Raw genomic sequence first — 26,320 nt, 5'->3', positions numbered from 1 at the left:
TGTTTTAAGAGATAACCTTTATGAAGTTGAAGAAATTCCCTTCTATTCCTACTTTGGAGAGTGTATTTATCAAAAAGGTTTTTGAATTTTGTCAAATGCTTTTTCTGTGTCTATTGAGATGATCAGGTAGTTTTTCTTTATTTTATAGATATCTTATATTACCTTAATTGACCTTCATATGCTAAGTCAACTTTGCATTTTTTGATAAATCCCACTTGGTCATGGTATATAATTATTTTTTATGTTGCTGGATTTGTTTTTCTAGTTTTCTTATGAAGGATTTTGTGTCTGTATTTTTAGGAGTATCTGTAATTTTATTTTCATATAACATGTCTGTTTTTGATATCTGAGTGAGACGGGCCTCACAGAATGAGTTAGGAAATGTTTTCTCCTCTTCTGTTTCTCAAAAGAGTTTGTATATAATTGGTATTGATTCTTTTTTAACAGTTTGGTAAAATTTACCAGTAAAGCCATCTGGTAGAGAATTTTTTTTGTTTTTGTTTTTGTTTTTGTTTAAGATGGAGTCTCACTGTCACTAGGCTGGAGTGCAGTGGTACGATCTCAGCTCACTGCAACCTGTGCCTCCCTGGTTCAAGTGATTCTTCTGCCTCAGCCTCCCAAGTAGCTGGGACTACAGGTGCGTGCCACCATACCCTGCTAATTTTTGTATTTTTAGTAGAGACAGGGTTTCACCATTTTGGCCAGTATGGTCTAGATCTCTTGACCTTATTGGTCTAGAACTCTTGACCTTGCAATCCACCCACCTCAGCCTCCTAAAGTGCTGGGATTATAGCTGTGAGCCACTAGACCTGACTAGGAAGTTTTAAAATTACTTTATGGAAAATGTTAAAATTACTAATCACTTTCTTTGTTGTTAATACAGATAATCTATATTTCATGAGACAGTTTTGCTAGTTTGTGCTTTCTAGGAATTTGTTCATTTAAGAGACTTAATTTATGGACATACAGTTGTTTATAGTATATTTTTATGATCTTTTTATTTCAGTAAGGTCACACTACTACTAATGCAGTATGTAAACTTTGCATTACTACATTATTTCATTTCTCATTCTATTAATTGACTATTTTTTTCTAGATCAGTCTAGCTACAGACTTGTCAATTTAGTTGATCTTTTAAAAAAACTAATTTGGTTATGTTGACTTGATTTTTTTTTTTTAGTAATTTTTTTTCTTTCTTCTTTTATTTTTGGTAATTGGAGACAGGGTCTTGCTCTGTTACCCAGGCTGGAATGCAGTGGGCAGTCCACTGCCCGCTGCAGCCTTGACCTCCTGGGCTCAAGTGATCTTCCCACCTCAGCCTTTCAAAGTGTTGGGATTGCAGGTGTGAACTACTGTACCTGTCTATTTCATTCATTTCCTTCTCTCTCTCTCTCTCTCTCTCTTTCTCTTTCTCTCTTTCTGGCAGTAGGAGCTCTGCCTGACTTTATTCCCCTGCCAGTTCTATTAAGGTATAATTAAAGTATAATCCACCAAATAAAAAACTGTATGTATTTGTAGTGTACAATGTGATATTTTAATATATGTATAAATTGTGAAATGATTAAATCAAGCTAATTAACATATCCAGCATTTCATGTGCTTGTCATTATTTTGTGTTAAGAACATTTAAAATCTACCCTCTTACTAATTTTTTAATGTATGGTACATTATTATTAACTATTATCCCCAAAATTTATTCTTTCTGTCTATCTGTAATTTTCTCTCACCTCACCTTGCCCTATCAGCTCCAGGTAATCACCATTCTACTCTCTGCTTCTATTAGTTCAACTTTTTTAGATTGCACATATAAGTGGGATCAAACAGTGTTTGTCTTACTGTGCCTGCTTATTTCACTTAGCATAATTATTTTTAAGGCTGAATAGCATTTCATTTTATATCTATATGCCACAGGTTTGCTATCCATTCAGCCATTGATGAATACTTAGGTTGATTCTGTATCTTGGCAATTTAAAAATAGGCGAAGAGCCTGAATAGACATTTCTTAAAAGAAGTCATACTCAAAATAATGCAGTGAACATGGGAATGCAGATATCTCTTTGACATACTGATTTTATTCCCTTTGAATGTACACCCAGAAGTGGGATTGCTGGATTATGTAGTAGTTCTGTTTTTAATTTTAAAAGACACTTTTATACTGTTTTCCATAATGGCTATACTAATTTACTTTCTTACCAATGGTGTGCAGGGGGTTCCTGTTCTCCATATCCTTACCAACATTTATCTTTCGTCATTCTTGTAATAGCCATTCTAACAGGTGTGAGGTGGTTTTGGAATTTTGATAGGGATTACATTGAACCCTGCAACCTCTGGATTGCTTTGGTAGTATGAACATTAACAATATTAATTCTTTTGATCTGTAAGTATGAAATATGTTTCTATTTGTATCTTCTTCAATTTTTTATCAATGTTTTATAGTTTGCAGTGAACAAGTATCGTCTTTTTTCTTATGCTATTATAAATAGGATTGTTTTATTGATTCCCATTCTGTCAGTAAACATTACCAATCTTTGTATGTTGATTTTATATCCTAAAATTTACTGAATTTATTGGTTCTAACCGTTTTTTGTTGCAGCTTTTCACCACTGAGTATGATGTTAGCTGTGGGCTTGTCATATATGGTCTTTATTGTATTGAGGCACATACTTTCTATACCTACTTTCTTTAGAGTTTTTTTATGTTTATTATGAAAGAATATTGGTGTTTGTTAAATGTATTTTCTACATGTGTTGAGATTAGCATATGATTTTTATCCTTCATTATGTTGATGTGGCCTTTCTCATGGATTGGTTTACATATGTTGAATCATCCTTGTATCTCGGGGATAAATCCTACTTGATTATGGTCCAAGATGGACTCTTGCTCTGTCATCCAGGCTGGGGTGCAGTGGTGAGATCTCAGCTCACTGCAACCTCCACTTCCTGGGTTCAATCAATTCTCCTGCCTCAGCCTCCCAAGTAGCTAGGATTATAGATGCCTACCACCACACCCAGCTAATTTTTGTATTTTTTAGTAGAGATGGGGTTTCACCATGTTGGCGAGGCTGGTCTTGAACTCCTAACCTTGTGTTCTTGGCCTCCCTAAGTGCTGGGGTTACAGGCATGAGCCACTGTGCCCAGCTGGTGTATGATCCTTTTAATGTGTTGTTTAATTTTGTCTGCTAGTATTTTTTTTTTTTTTTGCAAATTTTTGAATTTGTATTTAGAAAGAATATTGGCACGTAGTTTTCTTGTAGAAAACATCGTCTTGCTTTGGTATCATGATAATGCTGACCTGTAAAATGAATTTGGAAGTCTTCCCTTCTTTTCAATTTTTTTGAAGAATTTGAGGATTGATGGTAATTCTTTAAATGTATAGTAGAATTCACCCATTAAGCCATCCGGTCTGGAGATTTTCTTTGATGTAAGATTTTCTAAAAAAATAACTATCAGGAATACACTTTGTTATTTATTTATTTAATCTTTGAGACAAGGTCTGGTTCTGTCACCCAGGCTGGAGTGCAGTGGTGCCATTGAGGCTCACTGCAATCCACATCTCTCAGGCTCAAACCATTTTCCCACCTTAGCCTCCCAGATAGCTGGGACTACAAGTGTGTGCCACCGTGCTCAGCTAATTTTTGATGGCCATGTTGCCAAGGCTGGTCTTGAACTCCTGATCTCAAAAGATCCACCTGCCTCAGCCTCCTGAAGTGTTGGGATTACATGCATGAGCCACTGTACCTGGCCAGATTTATCTTACTGATTTAATCTCCTTACTTGCTTTGGTCTCTTCAGACTTAAAAAAAAAATTTTTTTATGATTCAGTCTTGGTAGGTTGTATATTTCTAGGAATTACCCATTTCTTTTAGGATATCCAATTTGTCAGCATATAATTATTCATAATAGTCACTTATGATCCTTTGCATTTCTTGTAGTGTCTCTTCTTTCATTTATAGTTGTATTTATTTGAGACTTCTTTTTTTCTTAGTCTAGCTAAAGTTTTGTCAGTTTATCTTTTTCAGAAATCAACTCTTATTTTTATTGATACTTTCTACTATTTTTCTAGTCTTTGTTATTATAATTTCTGCTCTAAACTTTATATTTTTATTTTTCTTCCTTCCGCCTGCCTTAGATTTTGTTTGCATTTCTTTTTTAGTGTCTTAAGAAGTTAGGTTTTTGATTTGAGATTTTTATTCTTTTTAAAGATAGATACTTACCTGTATCAGTTTTCTTCTCAGCACTGCTTTAGAGGCATCTCATAAGTTTAGATATGTTGTATGTTCATTTTAAGTTATCTCAAAGTATTTTCCAATTTTCCTTTTAATTTCTTCTTTGTCCCATGGTTATTTCAGACTATATTTTTTATTTCTACCTATTTGTGAGTTTCCCTTTCTGTTACTCATTTATAATTTTATTACATTATTATGGTTGGAAAACATACTTTATATTTTTACAGTTTTAAAAAAATTTCTTGATTTTGAGTTATAGCCCAATGTAGTGTCTATTCTAGAGAATGTTTCATGTGTACTTGGAAAAAAATGTTTATTCTACTTTGTTTGATGAAGTGATCTATAGATGCTTGCTAGGTCTAATTGGTTTATAATATTGTTTAAGTCTTCTATTTACCTGTTCTCTTCTGCCTATTTTGGTAACATTATTGTAAGTGAGGTATTGAAATCTGAACATTAGCTTTGAATTTTATCATTTTCCCTTTATTTCTGTCAGTTTTTTGTTCATTTACTTAGTGCTTTGTTACTGAGTTCATATATACATATATTGTTATGCACTTCTGATGGATTGACCCTTTATCATGGTATAATGTCCTTCTTTATCTTTAGTAACATTTTTTAAAGCTCTGTTTTCTCTGATATTATCACAACCACCTCAGCTTTCCTATGTTGTTCTTTGCATGATACATTTTTTTATCCTTTTAGTGTCAATCTATTTGTCTTTGAAAACTAAAGTATGTCTCTTTAGACAGCACATAGTTGAACCTTGTTTATTTACTTAGTCTTTCACTTTCTGTGATTAAATTGCTTCATAAGTTTACATTTAATATTATTGATATACAGTCATGTGTCTCTTACTGATGAGAATATATTCTGAGAAGTGTGACATTAGGCAGTTTTGTTGTATGAACATCATAGAGTGTACTTCTGGAAACCTAGATGGTATAACAGGAAACCTAGAGGGTATATTAAAGGTATGGAATAGCCTCTTATGCCTAGATTACAAACCTGTACAGCATGTTACTGTACCGAATATATAGGCAATAGTAATACAATGATAAGTGTTTGTGTATGTAAACATAGAAAAGGTACAGTAAAAATATGATGTAATCTATGGGCCCACCATCACATGTGCTGGTCCATCATTGACCAAAACGCTATATGTGTCACAAGACTGTAGTTGGATTTACATCTGCCTTTTTACTTTTTTCTATATGACTTATGCCTTTTTGTTCCTCTGTTCTTCATTTACTGTTTTCTTTTGCATTAAGTGTATATTGTCTAATAAAACATTAGAAAAATTCTTTTGGCCAGGCACGGTGGCTCACGCCTGTAATCCCAGCACTTTGGGAGGCTAAGATGGGTGAATCACAAGGTCAAGAGTTTAGGACCAGCCTGGCCGGCATGGTGAAATCCCGTCTCTACTCAAAATACAAAAATTAGCTGGGCATGGTGGCATGCACCTGTAGTCCCAGGTACTTGGGAGGCTGAGGCAGGCAGGAGAATTGCTTGAATCCAGGAGGCGGAGGCTGTGGTGAGCTGAGAGCATGCTACTGCACTCCAGCCTGGGCAACAGAGTGAGACTCCATCTCAAAAAAAAAAAAAAAAAAAATTGTGATTTTTTTTAATCCCTGCCTTTTGTGAATTATTTTTGTTTGCCATATGCCATTTTACTTACCAGAATCAAATTCTGATGAAATGTGAAACTATTACTCTTATATAGTTCTATTCCCTTTTCCTCCATCTTGTTTTATTACTGTTATACATTTTACAAGGTGAGTATCCCTTATTCAGAATGCTTGGGACCAGAAGTGTTTCAGATTTTGGATTTTTTTCTGATTATGGAATATTTGAATTTTACTTACTAGTTGGGCATTTCCAAATACATATGAAAATCTGAAATTTGAAATGCTTTAATGAGCATTTCCTTTTAATATCATGTCAGTACTCAAAAAGTTTCTGATTTTGGATTATTTTGGATTTTCATATTAGTATGATCAACCTGTACTTCTGTATACTACACAGCAATGCATTGTTGCTATTCTAACTTTATAGACTTGTGTGTCTTTTTAAAAAGCTGAGAGGAAAAATGAGGGCAACTTTATATTTATAGATTTTTGTTATGCTAGCCTTCCCCTGCCCTCTTGTTTCTGGGAGTCTTCATTGTTACTTTGACTTTGCACTAGTCTCTTTTCATTTCCTTAGTACAATAAAGCTTTGCTCTCACCCACATTCTTTGTGCTTTTATTGGTAAATATATTTTATATGCTATAGAACCAATAGTATAATTATATTTTATCATCTTATATAATATTATATAATTGATTTTAAAATCAGTTCAGATGGAAAAGAGATACGCATTTATACTGTCTTTTATAATTGAATAATTACTTTTATTACTGCTGTTTGCTTTTTGTGTGTGGTTTTGAATTATCATCTGTGATCAGTTACTTTCAGTTTGAAGAACTTCCTTTAGTGTTTCTTATATGGTGGATCTGCTAACAAGGTATGCTCTCACTTTTTCTTTCTCTAGGAATGTATTTTTCCTTTATTCTGAAAGGTAGCTTTCCTAGGTGTAGGCTTCTTGGTTGACAAGAATTCTTGGTATATTGGGTTGTTTTATTTTTTGAGCTCTTTGAATATGTTAGATCACTGCTTTCTGGATTCCATTGATTCTGCTTGGAAGTCAGCTGTTAATATTATTGGAGTTCCTGTACAATTGACAAGGCATTTCCCCTTGCTTCTTTCAAGATACGTTTCTTGCTTTCAGCATTTTTATAATTATATATCTGATTGTAGCTCTCTTAGCCTTTATCCTACTTATTTATTTAGCATCATAAATGTGAAGATTGGAATTTCCTGTGAAATTTCCAGCCACTATTTTTTCAATTATTTCTTCTACCCCTTTCTCTCTATATATCCTCTCCTTTTAGTACTATCATTATATGTAAGTTGGTGTCCTTCATTTTTCTGAGGTTTGTTAATTTTTCTTCATTCTGCTTTTCTTTCTTCATCTAGTTGCATAATCTCCATCAATCTTTTTCAGATTTGCAGAGTGTTTCCCCTGCCAGTTCAGAATCTACTGCTGAGACCCTCTGGGAAATTTTTTCATTTCAATTATTATAATTTCAAGTTTTAGACATTCCATTTTAAAAAAATGATTACTATATATTTTTTGATAGTCTTTATTTGATGAGACATAGTCATTATATCTTCCTTTACTTCATTAACCATGTATCATTTAGGTCTTTGAACATATTTTTAATGCCTACTTTGAAGTTTTGGTTGTTAAATATGACATCTGGTTGCTAGAAAATGTGTTATTCTCAATCTTCCAAATTAAAGAATGTGGCTCATAATCCCAGCACTTTGGGAGGCCAAGGAGGGTGGATCACCTGAGGTCAGGAGTTTGAGACCAGCCTGGCCAACATGGTGAAACCCTGTCTCTACTAAAAGTACAAAAAAAAAAAAATTAGCCAGGCATGGTGCTGCATGTCTGTAATCCCAGCTACTGAAGAGGCTGAGGCAGGAGAATCACTTGAATTTGGGAGGCGGAGGTTACAGTGAGCTGAGATTGCGCCTCTGCACTTCAGCCTGGGCGACAAAGCAAGACTCTGTCTCCAAAATAATACTACTACTACTACTACTAATAATAATAATAATAATAACAGTAAAATAAAATAAAATAAAGGTGGCTGGCAAGATGGCCGAAATAAGAACAGCTCTGGTCTGCAGCTCCCAGCAAGATCAATGCAGAAGGTGGGTGATTTTTCCATTTCCAACCGAGGTACCAGCTTGTCTCATTGGGACTGGTTAGACAGTGGGTGCAGCCCACAGAGGGTGAGCAGAAGCAGGCTGGGAGATCTCTTCACCCGGAAAGTGAAAGGGCTCTTCTGGCCAAGGGAAGCTGTGAGGGACTGTGCCACGAGTATCCGTACACTCCAGCCCAGATACTATGCTTTTCGCATGGTCTTCACAACCTGCAGACCAGGAGATTCCCCCCTTGCATGTCTACACCACCAGGGCCCTGGGTTTCAAGGACATAACTGGGTGGCTGTTTGGGCAGACATGGAGCTAGCCACAGGAGTTTTTTCAAACCCCAGTGGTGTCTGGAGCACCAGAGAGACAGAACCATTCATTCTCCTAGAAAAGGGGCTGAAGCCAGGGAGCCAAGTGGTCTAGCTCAGCAGATCCCACCCCCACAGAGCCCAGAAAGCTAAGATCCACTGGCTTGAAATAATCGCTGCCAGGACAGCTGTCTGAAGTCGACCTGGGATGCTGGAGCTTGCTGGGGTAGGGACATCCATCATTACTGAGGCTTGAGTAGGTGGTTTTCCCCTCACTGTGTAAACAAAGCCACAGGGAAGTTGGAACTGGGCAGAGCCCACCTCAGCTCCACAAAGCTGCTGTAGCCAGACTGCCTCTCTAAATTCCTCCTCTCTGGGCAGGGCATCTCTGAAAGAAATGCCCTAGTCAGGGGCTTATAAGTCAAATTCCCATCTTCCTGGGACAGAGCACCTGGGGGAAGGAGCAGCTGTGGGTGCAGCTTTAGCAGTCTTTAATGTTCCTGCGTGCCAGCTCTGAAGAGAGCAGTGGATTTCCCAGCATAATGCTTGAGCTCTTCTAAGGGACAGACTGCCTCCTCAGTTGGGTCCCTGACCCCCATTCCTCCTGCCTGGGAGACACCTCCCAGCAGGGAATAGCAGAGATGTCATACAGGAGGACTGCAACTGGGACTTCACAGGTGCCCCTCTGGGATGAAGCTTCCAGAGGTAGGAACAGGTACCAGTCTTGCTGTTCTGCAGCCTCCACTGGTGATACCCAGGCAAACTGGGTTTCGAGTGGAACTCCAGAAAACTCCAGCAGACTTGCAGCAGAGGAATATAGAAGGAAATAGGGATAGAAGGAAAACTAACAAAGGAAGGGATAGAAGGAAAACAAACAGAAAGAAATGATGTCAACATCAAATAAAATGATGTCCACACATAAACCACATCTGAAGGTCACCACCATCAAAGACCAAAGGTAGCTAAATCAGTGAAGATGAGGACAAACCAGCACAAAAAGGCTGAAAATTCCAAAAAACAGAATGCCTCTTTTCTTCCAAAGGATCACAACTTGCCAGAAAGGGAACAAAACTGGATGGAGAATGAGTTTGATAAAGTGACAGAAGTAGGCTTCAGAAGGTGGGTCATAAACTCCTCTGAGTTAAAGGAGCATGTTCTAACACAATGCAAAGAAGCTAAGAACCTTGAAGAAAGGTTAGAGGAATTGCTGACTAGAATAAGCAGTTTAGAGAAGAGCATGAATTACCTGATGGAGCTGAAAAACACAGCATAAGAGCTTCATGAAGCATACACAAGTATCAATAGCTGAATTGATCAAGTGGAATAAAGGATATCAGAGATTGAAGATCAACTTAATGAAATAAAGAGAGCAGACAAGATTAGAGAAAAAAGAATGAAAAGGAATGAATAAAGCCTCCAAGAAATATGAAACTATGAAAAGACTAAACCTACATTTGATTGGTGTACCTGAAAGTGACAGGGAGAATGGAACCAATTTGGAAAACACTCTTCAGGATATTATCCAGGAGAACTTTCCAATCTAGCAAGAAAGGCCAACATTCAAATTCAGGAAATACAGAGAACACCACAAAGATACTCCTTGAGAAGAGAAACCCCAAGACACATAATCATCAGATTCAACAAGATTGAAATGAAGGAAAATATATTAAGAGCAGCCAGAGAGAAAGGTCGGGTTACCCACAAAGGGAAACCATCAGCCTAACAATGGATCTCTCTGCAGAAATGCTATAAGCAAAAAGAGAGTGGTGGCCAATATTTAACATTCTTAAAGAAAAGAATATTCAACCCAGAATTTCATATCCTGCCAAACTAAACTTCATAAGTGAAGGAGAAATAAAATCCTTTACACACAAGCAAATGCTGAGATTTTGTCACCACCAGGCCTGCCTTACAAGAGCTCCTGAAGGAAGCACTAAATATGGAAAGGAACAACTGGTACCAGCCACTGCAAAAACATACAAAATTGTAAAGACCATTGACACTACAAAGGAACTGCATCAACTGACAGGAAAAATAACCAGCTAGCATCTTAATGGAAGGATCAAATTTATACATAACAATATTAACCTTAAATGCAAATGGGCTAAATGCCCCAATTAAAAGACACAGACTGGCAAATTGGATAAAGAGTCAAGACCAATTAGTATGCTGTATTCAGGAGACACCTCTCACTTGCAAACACACACATAGGCTCAAAATGAAGGGATGGAGGAATATTTACCAAGCAACTAGAAAGCCAAAAACAAACAAACAAACAAACAAAACCAAAAAACAAAAAAACGGGGTTGCAGTCCTAGTTCTGATAAAACACACTTTAAACCAACAAAGATCAAAAGAGACAAAGAAGGGCATTACATAATGGTAAAGGGATCAATGCAACAAGAAGAGCTAACTATCCTAAACATATATGCATCCAATGTAGGAGCACCCAGGTTCATAAAGGAAGTTCTTAGAGACCTACTAAAGAGACTGAGACTCCCACACAGTAATAGTGGGAGACTTTAACACCCCACTATCAATATTAGACAGATAAATGAGACAGAAAATTAACAAAGATATCCAGGACTTGAAGTCAGCTCTGGACCAAACAGACCTAATAGATATCTACAGAACTCTACACTCCAAATCAATAGCATACACATTCTTTTCAGCACCACATGGCACTTATTCTAAAATTGATTACATAATTGCAGGTTAAACACTTCTAAGCAAATGTAAAAGAATGGAACCCATAACAAACAGTCTCTCAGACCACAGTGCAATCAAATTAGAACTCAGGATTAAGACATCCACTCAAAACTGCACAACTCCATAGAAACTAAGCAACCTGCTCCTGAAGACTACTAAATAAATAATGAAATTAAGTCAGAAATAAATAAATTATTTGAAACCAATGATAACAAAAACACAACATACCAGAATCTCTGGGACACAGTTAAAGCAGTATTTAAAGGGAAATTTATAGCACTAAATGCCCACAAGAGAAAGTGGGAAAGAGCTAAAATCAATACCCTAGCATCACAATGAAAAGAACTAGAGAAGCAAGAGCAAACAAATTCAAAAGCTAGTAGAACTAATAGCTAAGATCAGAACAGAACTGAAAGAGATAGACACATGAAAAACCTTTCAAAAAAATCAATGAATCCATGAGCTGTTTTTTTTTTTTTGGGGGGGGGGGAAGATTAATAAAATAGACATTAATGAAGAAAAGAGAGAAGAATCAAATATATACAATAAAAAATGATAAAGGGAATATCACCATTTATCCCACAGAAATATAAACTCCCTTCAGAGAATACTATAAACACCTCTAGGCAAATAAACTAGAAAATCTAGAAGAAATGGATAAATTCCTGGACACATACAGCCTCCCAAGACTAAAGCAGGCAGTAATCACATCCTTGAATAGACCAATAACAAATTCTGAAGTTGAGGCAGTAATTAATAGCCTACCATCCAAAATAAGCCCAGGACGAGATGATTCACAGCTGAATTCTACCAGAGGTATAAAGAGGAGCTGATACCATTCCTTCTGAAACTATTCCAAACAACAGAAAAAGAGGGACTCCTTCATAACTCATTTTATGAGGTCAGCATCATCCTGATACCAAAACCTGGCAGAGACACAAAAACAAAAAAATTTAGGCCAATATTCCTGATGAACATCGATGTGAAAATCCTCAATAAAATACTGGGAAATTGAATCTAGCAGCACATCAAAAAGCTTATTCATTGCAATCAAGTCAGCTTCATCCCTGGGATGTAAGGCTGGTTCAACATATGCAAATCAATAAATGTAATCCATCATATAAACAATACCAATGACAAAAACCACATGATTATCTCAATAGATGCAGAAAAGGCCTTTGATATAATTCAGCACCCCTTCATGCTAAAAACTGTCAACAAACTAAGTACTGATGGAACATATCTCAAAATAATAAGAGCTATTTATGACAAACCCACAGCCAATATCATACTGGATGGGCAAAAGCTGGAAGTATTCCCTTTGAAAACTGGTACTAGACAAGGATGCCCTCTCTCACCACTCCCATTCAACATAGTATTGGAAGGTCTGGCCAGGACAATCAGGCAAGAGAAAGAAAGAAAGAAAATAAAATAGGAAGGGAGAAAGTCAGATTGTTTCTGTTTGCAGATGACATGCTTGTATATTTAGAAAACCCCATCATCTCAGCCCAAAATCTTAAGCTGATAAGCAACTTCAGCAAAGTCTCAGGATACAAAATTAGTATGCAAAAATCCCAGGCTTTCCTATATACCAATGACAGAGAGCCAAATCATGCGTTAACTACCATTCAAAATTGCTACAAAGAGAATAAAATACGTAGGAATACAAATAACAAGGGATGTGAAGGACCTCTTCAAGGAGAGCTACAAACCACTGTTCAAGGAAATAAGGACACAAACAAATGGAAAAACATGCTCATGGATAGGAAGAATCAAATCATGAAAATGGCCATACTGCCCAAAGTAATTTATAGATTTATAGTGCTATCTCCGTCAAGCTACCATTGACTTTCTTCACAGAATTAGAAAAAAACTGCTTTTAAGTTTCATATGGAACCAAAAAAGAGCACATATAGCCAAGGCAATTCTAAGACATAAGCATGGGCAAAGACTTCATGACTAAAATACCAAAAGCAATGGCAACAAAAGCCAGAATTGACAAATGGGATCTAATTAAACTAAAGAGCTTCTACATAGCAAAGAAACTTATCATCAGAATGAACAGGCAACCTACAGAGTAGGAGAAAAATTTTGCAATCTATCCATATGACAAAGGGCGAATATCCAGAATCTACAAGGAATTTAAACAAATTTACAAGGAAAAAAACCATCAAAAAGTGGGCAAAGGATATGAACACACTTCTCAAAAGAAGACATCTATGCTGCCAACAAATATACAAAAAAAAAAAAAAAAAAAAAAAAAGCCGAGGCAGGTGGATCACGAAGTCAAGAGATCGAGACCATCCTAGTCAACATGGTGAAAACCCGTCTCTACTAAAAATACAAAAAAATTAACTGGGCATGGTGGCGCATGCCTGTAATCCCAGCTACTCAGGAGGCTGAGGCAGGAGAATTGTCCGAACCCAGGAGGTGGAGGTTGCAGTGAGCTGAGATCGCGCCATTGCACTCCAGCCTGGGTAACAAGAGCAAAACTCCGTCTCAAAAAAAAAAAACTCATCATTACTGGTCATTAGAGAAATGCAAATCAAAACCACAGTGAAATACCATCTTATGCCAGTTGGAATGGAATGGTGATTATTAAAAAGTCAGGAAACAGATGCTGGAGAGGATGTGGAGAAATAGGAACACTTTTATACTGTTGGTGTGAGTGTAAATTAGTTCAACCATTGTGGAAGACAGTGTGATTCTTCAAGGATCTAGAACTACAAATACCATTTGACCCAGCAATCCCATTACTGGATATATACCCGAAGGAGTATAAATCATTCTAATATAAAGACATATGCACACATATGTTTATTGAAGCACTATTTACAATAGGAAAGACTTGGAACCAACCCAAATGCCCACCCTCTTTATAGACTAGATAAAGAAAATGTGGCATATATACACCATGGAATACTGTGCAGCCATAAAAAAGGATGAGTTCATGTCCTTTGCAGGGACATGGATGAAGCTGGAAACTGTCATTCTTAGCAAACTAACACAAGAGCAGAAAACCAAACACCACATGTTCTCACTCAGAAGTGGGAGTTGAACAATGAGAACACATGGACACAGGGAGGGGAACATCACACGCTGGGGCCTGTCAGGCATTGGGGGGGGGGCTAGCGGAGGGATAGCATTAGGAGAAATACCTAATGTAGATGACAGGTTGATGGGTCCAGCAAACCACCGTGGCATGTGTATACCTATGAAAAAACCCTGCATGTTCTGCACATGTATCCCAGAACTTAAATAAATAAAGCTCGCAAAACAATGCAGATATTACCTTTTTTTGGGTAAATATGTACTTTTGCACATATACATATGTAGGTATAGTCAGTATATCACAGACAGAAGTTTGGAGGTCCATGCCCCAAATGTTGTAAGAGATCCGCTCCTGTTCCACCCCCAGGCTTAATGGTAGAGACTGTTACTGAAGCAGCTGGTCTCAGGCCATGTAACACAGTGGCCAAAGAGCAGCCTGACCAAGGCGAGGCAAATCTCAAGTCTTGTTGGAGCCCCAGACAGCTGACCAGCCTTCTCTGTGCTACCTGCTGGGCTCTCTTTGCTGGATAGCCTGGCCATGTCATCTTATATCCTGTCTACAGGGCTTCCTCCCCTACCAAGGATCCCTTTTAGGATGCCCCAGGTCCCACAAAATCCACCCATTTATTTCTGTTCTAGAATGTGGTATTACATAAGCCCCGTGCACCAGCACACCTCAACTCAAAAACCTGTCTTGGCTCCCAAAGACTGTGAAGAGAGCAAGATAACACCATTTTTTTTTCTTCTGCTTTTCAGTTTGGGAAGTCTGTAGTTTCTGTTGACTTATTTTCAAACACACTGACTCTTTCATAGGCCGTATTCAGTCTGCTGATGAGCTCACCTAAGGCATTCTTTATTTCTGTTACAGTGTTTTGAGTTTCTAGAATTTCCTTTTAAGCCTCCCCTTTTTTTTTAGAGTTTTCATCTTTGTCCTATCTGTTCTTGGATATTGTTCACTTTTTTCCTTACAGCTCTTAGCATATTAATCATAGTTATTTTAAATTCCTGGTCTGATAATTTCAAAATATCTGCCATATACAAGTCTGGTTTTGCTGCTTTCTTTGTCTCTTAAGATTATACTTATCTGCCTAGGGTTAGGTAGTTTATTGTTTACAGTAGCTATATGTATCAGAGGCTGAGATTTCCTCTGGATTTCTAATTTTGTCTCCCCTGTTGTCTCTGGGTTTCTCTAGAGACTCCTTTTAAATAGAATCATAGCCTTGCAATTCTTTCAGCTGTAATTCCATTATTATACAGGAGCCCTATTGATGTGGTGGTAAAATGTGGGTGAAGGAGTAGCATGCTGTAATCCTGTGATTTGGTCTCAGTGTTTTACAGGGAATATGTTTTAGTTGGCTGTGACTATCACAAATGTTTCTCAGCATTTTTTCCTTATTAGGTGAGACAGAAAGGCAGAAGAGATCTGAATTGGATGTTTCCCTGTCTGCACATCAGTTAAGATCTGTTAAAACCATGTTGGTTAGTGTCTGGCAAAATCATTTCCCTTAAGGGCAGATCTTTGTTTAGAACAGAATGCTCTGGACTTATTTTTAAAAGGTTACTTACCCCCTCACCTTGCCAGAAGCATGAGGGGATTTTTCTTTGATCTTTGCCTTGAAAACCTATTGAGGCCTCTGGAGGTAACACTAATGAAAGTGGGGGCCTCTAAGGCTGGCTCCCTGAGAGTTTTTATCTCTCAAGTCCATGCTCAGTCTCCAGGAATTACTCACTCTTTTTAGTTGTTCTACCAGCTCCTAACTCCAGCGATACCTTCTGCTCCTAGTAAGCTGTGATTCTCTGTATTTGCCTTTCTCTCCATTTTACTGGGCAGCAGTTGTCTCTTTGTCCTTATTTATTTAAATGGTATATGTTTTTCCTTTTTAATTTTTCTATGTCATTATATTTAAAGTAGTATTCCTTAGATCTGATGGATCTAAGAAAAGTTGTTGAATTTCAGTTGTTCAGCTTTTTCTTGTTACGAGGTTGGGAGTGATGACTTTTAAGTTCTTCACATACTGGAACAAACTAGAAGCCTGTTTGCTTATATGCTTAGTAACTGATTCAGTTATTTTGATGAAGTCTAGTATCCCCTCTGCAGTGTGAAGCCTGTGATGTTGCTCCTCAGAGGGTTCAGCCTTGGGTATTTTCACGGACACCCTGGGATGGCAGTGGTTTTAAGCAAGGCCCTTTTTGACTGTCTCTTTTCCTCACTACACCCAGCTGTTAAGCTCCACTATGTTCAGTGTCACACATGAGATAGATCCCCCATTCCATGTGTGGGGGCAGAAGGGAACCCCACCCTCTCAGCCATACATGTCAAGAATTTAGCTTCTGAAATGAGTAGGTGGGAGCAGGATGAGTAATACTGTTACCTACCCCTTCTGGGAAAATATTGTAAACCTTGATTGGGAGCTGGGGAATGAATGAGCTGTCTCTTCTTAGCTGTTCCCATCTTGAGTGGTGTTTCAATTAGCTGAGCTGGGAGTGGGAGGAGAGGGAGCAGATGCTACAGACTTTTACTCTTCCTGGTGAATTTTAGTAGGTTTTCTTGAGTAAATGTCCCTTTATCTCCTGTATGTCCTCAGGATTTCCAGAGAGCATTTATAGGCAATTTAAGGTTTTTAAAAATAATTTTCATTAGCTTCATTAGGGAATGGTTTCATGGAGTTCTCATATTGCCATATCAGAAATGGAATTCCCATTCTACACATTTGATATGTTGTGTTTTCATTTTATTTTGTGTCAAAATACTTTTAAATTGTACTGTTTTGTAATATTTCTTAATTTTCAATATTTGGAGCGTTTTGAAAATGGCTCTTTATAGTTATTGATTTGCCAGTCTTTTACATTTACTGAGACTTGTGTTATGGCCAGCATATAGTCATCTTGCTCTGTGTTCTCTGTGTTCTGTGTGTACACAAAGAAATGTACCAGTAGTACAGATTCAAATGGATCAAATTTATCACTTAATAGAAAATGGTTTTGATTATCAGTTCTTTTTTTTTTTATTTTTATTGAGACAGAGACTCACACTGTTGCCCACGCTGGAGTGCTGTGGCTTGATCTCAGCTCACCACAACCTCTGCCTCCTGAGTTCAAGTGATTCTCCTGCCTCAGCCTCCTGAGTAGCTGGGATTACAGGCCCACAGCACCACACCCAGCTAATTTTTGTGTATTTAGTAGACACAGGGTTTCACCATGTTCGTCAGGCTGGTCTCGCACTCCTAACCTCCTGATCCGCATGCCTTAGCCTCCCAAAGTGCTGAAATTATAGGTGTGAGCCACCACGCCCAGCTGATTATAAGCTCTTCTTAAGCAAATGTTTTCCCCTTCTGGGGGAATCTTGTGTGGCCTGGGTGTGGTAATGTCCTTCCAGGAGGATGGATTATTTCTACTAAGTATTCTCATGGACTTGGGTCAAACTTCATGTTAAAGTTTAGAATTGAGGATAGGTAGTGTAAAGTCAGACTCTAAAATTGAGTGAAGTCACACCTAAGGTTTCAGTTTCTTACAGAAGAAATTTTTTTCCTATCTAGAGTCTGGGTGAAGATAAGTTTTTGCAGTCTCTCTGTGGGGGTAAGTGGATTTTTCTTTTTTTTTTTTTTTGAGACAGAGTTTCGCTCTTGTTACCCAGGCTGGAGTGCAATGGCGCGATCTCGGCTCACCGCAACCTCTGCCTCCTGGGTTCAGGCAATTCTCCTGCCTCAGCCTCCTGAGTAGCTCGGATTACAGGCATGTGCCACCATGCCCAGCTACTTTTTTGTATTTTTAGTAGAGACGGGGTTTCACCATATTGACCAGGATGGTCTCGATCTCTTGACCTCGTGATCCACCCGCCTCGGCCTCCCAAAGTGCTGGGATTACAGGCTTGAGCCACCGTGCCCGGCTGCTGGAGCCTCCATTCGTTTAGTTTATAGCCTTCAAGAATCCCAGATTATGTAAAGGTCTCATTTCTAACTCTCCGTGAGTCCTAAATTCTTATCTCTTATCCTTGCTTGAATGCTGAAGCATAAGCCATTCATTGATACTAGGTCTTCCTATCCTCAGCCTTAGCTTCAGGGCTGCTCATTTGCTTCCTGCTCTGGTTTTATTTCCTGTTTTGGGTAGTGAAAATTTCTTTTACTTCCCTGCAAGCTCAGCTTTGAATTGCAAAAACAAAACCAAAAAAAGAAATCTATTTTATCCAGGTGATTTTCCTCTTAGCTTAAGCATCCATCTTACTAGAACCTGAAACATCCAGAGTGATTATTTCAAAACAAATCTGACCATATCACCTTCCTATTTAAGATCTTTCAGCGGGTTTTCATTGCACATAGGAAGACGCATCTCTAAAAACACCAAAAAATTAGCCACAGAGGGTCGCACATGCCTGTAGTCCTACCTATTCAGGAGGCTAAGGCAAGAGAATTGCTTGAGCCCAGGAGTTCAAGGCTGCAGTGAGCAATGATGGTGCCACTGCACTCCAGCCTGGGCACCCCATCTCAAAAAAAAAAAAAAAAAAAAAAAAAAAAAAGAAAGAATATCATTGTACACCGGATAAAGACCAAAATTTTAACATGCCTCACTAGGCCCTGTCTTGTAAGTTTTGTATATCTTTTCAGCTGCGTCTCCTTTCACTCTTTCATTTGACTCTTAGCTCCAGCCACACTAGCCTTCTTTCAGTTCTTGGAGCATGTCATTCTTCCTGCGTCCCTAGGACCTTTGCACTTAGCATTCCTTTGATTTGGGAAGCTCCTCTCCCACCAGACTATATATCCACTAACTGTTCAGATCTCAACTCAAGTATCATTTACTCAAGGAAACCTTTCCTGACTTCCAAGACACAGTCTAGGGCAGTTTCCTTCCTTCCTTCCTTCCTTCCTTCCTTCCTTCTTCTCTTCTCTTCTCTTCTCTTCTACTCTTCTCTTCTTTTTCTCTCTCTCTTTCTCTTTCTCTCTCTCTCTGTCTCTTTCTTTCTTTCTTTCTTTCTTTCTTTCTTTCTTTCTGGTCTTGCTTTGTTGCCCAGGCTGGAGTGCGGTGGCACCATCATTGCTCACTGCAGCCTTGAACTCCTGGGCTCAAGCAATCTTCTTGCCTTAGCCTCCTGAATCGGTAAAACTACAGGCATGTGCGACCTTCTGTGGCTAATTTTTTTTTTTTTTTTTTTTTTTAGAGATGGATCTTGCTGTGTTGCCCAGGCTGATCTCGAGCCTTAAGTGATCCTCTTACTTCAGCCTTGCAAAGTGTTGGCATTACAGGCATGAACCACTGTGTCTGGTTCAGTTTCCTTTGTTATAACTTTTTCTCCAGAAATATTTTCTTTATATATGCATTTATATAGTTATCTGTATCATTATTTGATTAATATATGACTCCTCTAGTAGTCTACATGTTTTATTAGAGCAGATACCACTTACCATTGAATGTGTACCTAGGCTTAGTGACTGGAACACAGAGTATATTCAATAAATATATGACGAATAGGTGGGTGGACAGAAAGATGGATAAAAAGTTGGCTTGAAGAATAAGAAAGAGTGAGTAAGGAAGGAAGGGAAGAGATAGAGAAAAAGTAGGAGTGAATTATGACCAAATAACTTATAATGCGAGCAAATTGTAGTGCTTTACACTTATAAAATTACTTGTAAAAACACATAAATTTCTTTGCTTCTCAGTTCTCCTTGTCTTCACATTATAGCAAACAACTACTTCTCTGTAGGTGGCAGTGCACTTACGTAAGACATATTTTTCTGAAAGAAAAGGGTGGGGGTGGAATTATCTTGAACATTTGAAAGCATTTATGTAAGTTGTGTCTCATAGTTTTAAAAACCATGCTCTTATTTCCTATAATCTGGATGTATACATAATTTATACTTGCCCTTAGTCTTTTTCTCTCCAAGGTATTAGTAAGTGTCAAACAGTTATCAGTTCTCATTTTATAACATGATTGAAATCGACATGCCTGTCAAGAATTTGGAAACGGGTGTTGTGAATAAAACAGTGGCTAGCATTTTAACAACAATGATAGCATTTGTATTATAAAGTAATTGAAACTGTGGCTAATATAGGTAGAACTGTTGGTCAAACGATATGTCTCAACTAGCTTTGGAGCTGGAGACTTTTAAGTGGAAAAGTTTTTTTCTTTTTCCTGAGTATGTTAAAAAGAATGACCAGTTGACCACCCCCGCTCATGGGTTTTATGTAAACAAAAAAAATCGAAACTTGAATTTATCTTTCTTAGAGTGTTTTGTACATATTGTTACCATCTATATTATCTAAAACTTCATACAATCTTAAATGTACTACTCTGAGATTAGCCCCACTTTGTTTTCTGTGTTGTAGTTTTATTCCAGTTTAATATATATGTATACATATCTCTATATATAATTTTAATTATATTAAATTTAAATTATATATCTATATCATATATAATTTTATTTTTGCAGCACTTAAATGCAGAAAGGTCTTACAAGTCCCAGATTTCTACCTTACATAAGTCTGTTGTAAAAATGGAAGAGGAGCTTCAGAAGGTTCAGTTTGAAAAAGTGTCTGCTCTTGCAGATTTGTCTTCTACTAGGGAACTCTGCATTAAACTTGACTCAAGCAAAGAACTTCTTAATCGACAGCTGGTTGCTAAAGATCAAGAAATAGAAATGGTATGTAATACATTTTTTAAAAAATTGCTATTACTGTGAAGTTAGCATAATTTTGGGAAAATAAATTCTTTTTTATGAAATATTACATCAAGCCATATCTTTGAACTTAGATTTTATTTTAGAAGTCTAAGAGATTAGTTTATGACAGCTGTATTCCAGACAACTTAAGACTGTAACAGAAACTCTTCCTTTTAGCGTGTAATTTGCATTTACTTTTAGCCAGAAGAATCATAAAACACATTGACATAGCAATCAGCAAGGAACCATGAGGTTGAGGTTTATTCAGCTAAACTTTAACTTTAATGATACTCTTTTGCGCTAAATTTATTTACTAATGGGCCAGATTCTTTTAACTGTAACTCAGTTGATTGTATCTACTTTGTGCCTGACACTGTACTTGCCACTGGGAGTATAATTTTCAAAAGATATAAATTTCTGTCCTCAGGGATTTCCCATTGACATGCAAATAATTTGTAATGAATGATATGTTAATAAGAGATACCGAAAGCTTTCTTTATAGAGGAAATTTCTATTCAGCCCAGGAATATCAGGGAGGAGTACACAAAAAGGTACTGCTGAGCTCTAAAGGAATGAGGCATCCCAATCAGGAAAAACAACATAGGCAAGGATATGGAAGTATATATAGATTTCTGAGTGAATAACAAGTACTTTGTAATGGCTAGTGTAGTGTGCACAGGAGGAAGTGACTGGAGAGATAGAGCTGGGATCCTAAAAGGGTATGTATAGAAGATGGATAGTGTATTTGAAATAGTGGCAAATTTTGGTGATGTTTAAATTTCTGTTATTACCAAACCCTGTTGAACCTTTTATTTAATTTATTTATTTATTTATTTAGAGATGGAGTCTGTTTCCATCACCAGGGTGGAGTGCAGTGACGCGATCTCGGCTCACTGCCTCAGCCTCCCAAGTAGCTGGGATTACAGGCACGCACCACCACGCCCAGCTAATTTTTGTATTTTCAGTAGTGACAGCGTTTCACCATGTTGGCCAGGATGGTCTCAATCTCCTGACCTCGTGATCCACCCACCTCAGCCTCCCAAAGTGCTGGGATTAAAGACATGAGCCACCATACCCGGCCGAACCTTTTGTTAGTCTGCAGTTGCATGATGCATTTGAGAATCATGTATCTAATTTGTTTCTATCAGAACCACTGCTAATATTTTAATGAAGTGGTATATGCTAGAATTCTCACTCTTCAAATTATTTTTTATTTAAGTAAGTACCTTTTAATTATGAAACTAACTCAAGAATAGTTGATCACTATAAAAATTCAAACAATACATTCTGTAAACGTTTTTACTGATGTTTTTAAATTGGAAAAGCTTACATGTTACTCAGACTGACACAATATGAAGTAGAAATATCAGAACATACACCAAAGCTTATTAAAAAACACACTATGCCTAGGTAGGGTATATTCTGATAATCCTCTTAAAGAGAATTGAAATCATTTGAAATCATTGCCCTTAGCAAAACAATATAAAAATCTTGATAATGATTTATATTAATTAAAAAAATTTAAAGATGTTTACTCCAAGTTTTCTGGCTTATTTCCTGTTCCCAAAGTGCTTTAAGTTACCCTGCCATTAATATTTTTTTTTTTGCATTGGAATTTGGTTATTTATGTTTGTATCATTATCTCCTCAAAGTAACAATCTCAACCATCCTATTTATTTTTGTATTTCTTAAGCTGTACTTTATATATAGGAGGCACTCATAATTTTTTTCTAGATTAAACTCTTGATTTTGAGATAATGGTAGATTTACATGCAATCATAAGAAATAATATAGAGAGAGCCCGTGTAACCTTTACCTGGTTTTGCCCAATGGTAATATCTTTCAAAATTATATATATCACAAGACTATAATATATTGGATGTTTGACATTGGTTCAGGAAGATGCAGACCATTTCCATCACAGGAACCACTGTGATGCCCTTTTGTAACCTTGTCTACTTCTCTCCTATTCCCAAGCCCTCCTTAATCCCTTTGCAACCATTAATCTGTTTTCCATTTCTATAATTTTGCCATTTCATGAATATTATATAACTGGAATAATACAACATGTAACCTTTTGGGAATTGACTTTTTCCACTCAGCGTAATTCTCTAGAGATTCGTCTAGGTTGTTTAATGTATAAATAGTTCCTTTTTATTACAGAGTAATGTACAGAGTATTACAATAATTTCCTTTTATTACAGAGTATTGTTCAGCCTATTGGTGTAACACAGTTGGTTTAACCATTTACCCACTGAAGAATGTCGGAGTTATTTCTAGTTTTTGGATAGTACAAATAAAGATTTGTACTATCCAAAAGATTATAAACATTTGTATTTAGGTTTTTGTATGATCATGTTTTCATTTCTCTGTAAATGTCCAGAAGTATAATTTTGGGTTCTTATGTTAGGTGCATGATTAATTTTTTAACCAAGTGCCAACCTGTCTTCCCAAGTGTCTATACCATTTTGCATTCCCACCAACGGTGTATGAGTGACCTAGTTTCTCTACATCCTTCCCAGTGTTTGTTGTTGCTACTATTTTTTAATTTAGCCATTCTGAAATGTGTATAGTACTTTGTTGTGGTAGTTTTAATGTGTAATTTCCTTAATGACTAACGAACTTGAAATTCTCTTTGTGAGGTTTTCATCTCTGTATCTTCTATGGTGAAACATCTCTTTGTCTTTTGCGCATGTTATCACTGGGTAGATATTTTTCTTAATGTTCAGTATGGAGAGTTCTTTATATATTCTAGATACTAGTTCTTTATCACAGTGGCCCTCAACTTTATTGGCACCAGGGACCAGCTTCATGGAAGACAGTTTTTCTACAGATTGGGTGTGGGGGCGGGCAGGGGATGGTTTTGGGATAATTCAAGAGCATTACATTTATTGTGCACTTGATTTCTGTTATTATTACATTATGATATATAATGAAATCATTATGCAACTCACCATAATGTAAAATCACTGGGAGCCCTAAGATTGTTTTCCTGCAACTAGACAGTCCTATCTGGGGGTGTTGGGAGACAGTGACACCCAAAAGGTGTTGCTTATGTCCAGTCTATAATCTTGTCTTGGTTGCTGTCACTGAAGAAAACCCTGCTTCACAAAGATAGGATGTTGGAAATGGAAGCAGCCTTTTCAGTGCTTTTGTGGCAATATCAGGATAATCAGGCTTGACTGTAATCCAGAACATCTGGAGATCTGAAGTTGTCTCAAACATACTTTTAAAGCCGCCATCATTTGCATCTCAGGCAGTTGATCCTTTTCTAGCATGGACAAAATCGATTCACCTGGCATACTCACAAATGGATTGCGGATCAATTCTTTCCAAATTTGGGGGTATTTCGTGATTAGGAATTAGCTCAAACTCTTTTGAAAGCTGAGAGAGGTGATCGTGCACCAGCTGGGAGAAAGAAGGCCCTGGCTCAGCCTCTTTCAAAATCTCTGCTAATGTTTGAAACATGTCAAAAATCCCAGTGTTCACTCGTTGCCCCCAAAATTCCAGTTTGGCTTTGTTTTTGTTTTGTTTTGTTTTGTTTTCACTTTGCTGCCCAGGCTGGAGAGCAGTGGCACGATCTTGGCTCACTACAACCTCTACCTCCTGAGTTCAAGTGATTCCTCAGCCTCCGAGTAGCTGGGATTACAGATGCCTGCCACCACACCTGGCTGATTTTTGTATTTTTAGTAAGACGGTATTTCGCCATGTTGGCCAGGCTGGTCTTGAACTCCTGACCTCAAGTTATCTGCCTTTCTTGGCCTCCCAGAGTGCTGGGATTACAGCATTTTAATTTTGAATGCAACCACTTTATCTGCCAACTTGAACACAGTTGTCATTCTCCTCTGAAGTGACAGATGGAGTTTTTCGAGCAGGTTGTATATGTCACACAAGTAAGCATGTTTTGAGACCCATTCTGTGTCACTCAAATGTGCTGCTAGTGGTGACATTTTCTAAAAGAAATGTGGCTCTCATAACTCAAAAACGCTGGCCAGTGGTACACCTTTAGAAAGCCATCTCACTTTTGTGTATAAAAGAAGATATGTTTGCTCTGCATCCATTTCTTCACTGAGCTATGTGAACAGATACGAGTGAAGGGCATGTACTTTAATGTGGCTGATAATTTTATTGTTATTATTATTTTGAGATGGAATCTTGCTCTGTTGCCCAGGCTGGAGTGCAGTGGTGCGATCTCAGCTCACTGCAACTTCCACCTCCCAGGTTCAAGTAATTCTCCTGCCTCAGCTTCCTGAGTAGCTAGGATTACAGGCACATGCCACCATGCCCGGCTAATCTTTTTTTGTATTTTTTTTTAGTAGAGATGGGGTTTCACCATGTTGGCCAGGATGGTCTTGATTTTTTGACCTCATGATCTACCCACCTCAGCTTCCCAAAGTGCTGGGATTACAGGCATGAACCACTACACCTGACCGGCTGATAATTTGAATCACATCCTGCAAAACATTGTTAAGTTCGGGTGACAATTTTTGGATAACCAGCATTTCTCTATGGATGACACAGTGTGTAGACTCACATTCAGAAGCAACCTCTTTGACCTAAGTAATGAAATCAGAAAGCTGTCCAGTCATGGCAATTGCTCCGTCTGCGCATATGCTGACATAAAACGACCAATTCAGTTTTCCTGATATGTAATCATCCAAAGACTTGAGTGGTCTGCAGTTGTGACATTGGTTGGCAACAAAAGTGCACATAACGTATTCAGTTAGGAAAAGAGGAAGTCAAATTGTCTCTATTTGCAGATGACGTGATTGTATATTTAGAAAACTCTATCGTCTCAGCCCAAAATCTCCTTAAACTGATAAGCAACTTCAGCAAAGTCTTAGGATACAAAATCAATGTGCAGAAATCACAAGCATTTCTATACACCAGTAACAGACTAACAGAGAGCCAAATCATGAGCGAACTCCCATTCACAATTGCTACAACGAGAATAAAGTACCTAGTAATACAACTAACAGAAGATGTAAAGGAACTCTTCAAGGAGAACTACAAAAAAACTGCTCAAGGAAATAAGAGAGGACACAAATGAATGGAGAAACATTCCATGCTTATGGTTAGGAAGAATCAATACCATGAAAATGGCCACACTGCCCAAAGTAATCTATAGATTCAGTTCTATCCCCATCAAGCTACCAATGACCTTCTTCACAGAACTGGAAAAAAAAAAACACCTTAAACTTCATATGGAACCAAAGAGAGCCCACATAGCCAAGACAATCCTAATAAAAAAGAACAAAACTGGAGGCATCACGCTACCTGACTTCAAACTATACTACAAGGCTACAGTAATCAAAACAGCATGATACTGGTACCAAAACAGCATGGTACTGGTACCAAAACAGAGATATAGACCAATGGAACAGAACAGAGGCCTTGGAGGCAATGCCACACATCTACAACCATCTGATATTTGTCAAACCTGATAAAAACAAGCAATAGGGAAATGATTCCCTGTTTAATAAATGTTGTTGGGAAAACTGGCTGGCAGTGTGCAGAAAGCAGAAACTGGACCCCTTCCTCACACCTTACACTAAATTTAACTCCAGATGGATAAAAGACTTAAACATAAGACATAGCACCATAAAAACCCTAGAAGA

The 26,320-nt window shown here is 37.6% G+C and overlaps 1 protein-coding gene across 9 annotated transcripts in view; it reads left to right on the top strand.

Annotated features, from left to right (window-relative positions):
• Positions 1-26,320, top strand: part of TSGA10 (testis specific 10) — a 140,719-nt gene that overhangs the window by 77,720 nt on the left and 36,679 nt on the right. For all 9 annotated transcript variants that reach the window (XM_074403994.1, XM_074403983.1, XM_074403997.1 and 6 more), the window contains one exon: positions 20,475-20,684. In XM_074403994.1, the coding sequence (XP_074260095.1) occupies positions 20,475-20,684 (210 nt within the window). The remainder of the gene's footprint in view (positions 1-20,474; positions 20,685-26,320) is intronic.

This window comes from Saimiri boliviensis, chromosome 1 (genome assembly GCF_048565385.1).
Source record: "Saimiri boliviensis isolate mSaiBol1 chromosome 1, mSaiBol1.pri, whole genome shotgun sequence".
NCBI classification, from domain to species: domain Eukaryota; kingdom Metazoa; phylum Chordata; class Mammalia; order Primates; family Cebidae; genus Saimiri; species Saimiri boliviensis.
This window is presented reverse-complemented; position numbering and strand designations above follow the sequence as displayed.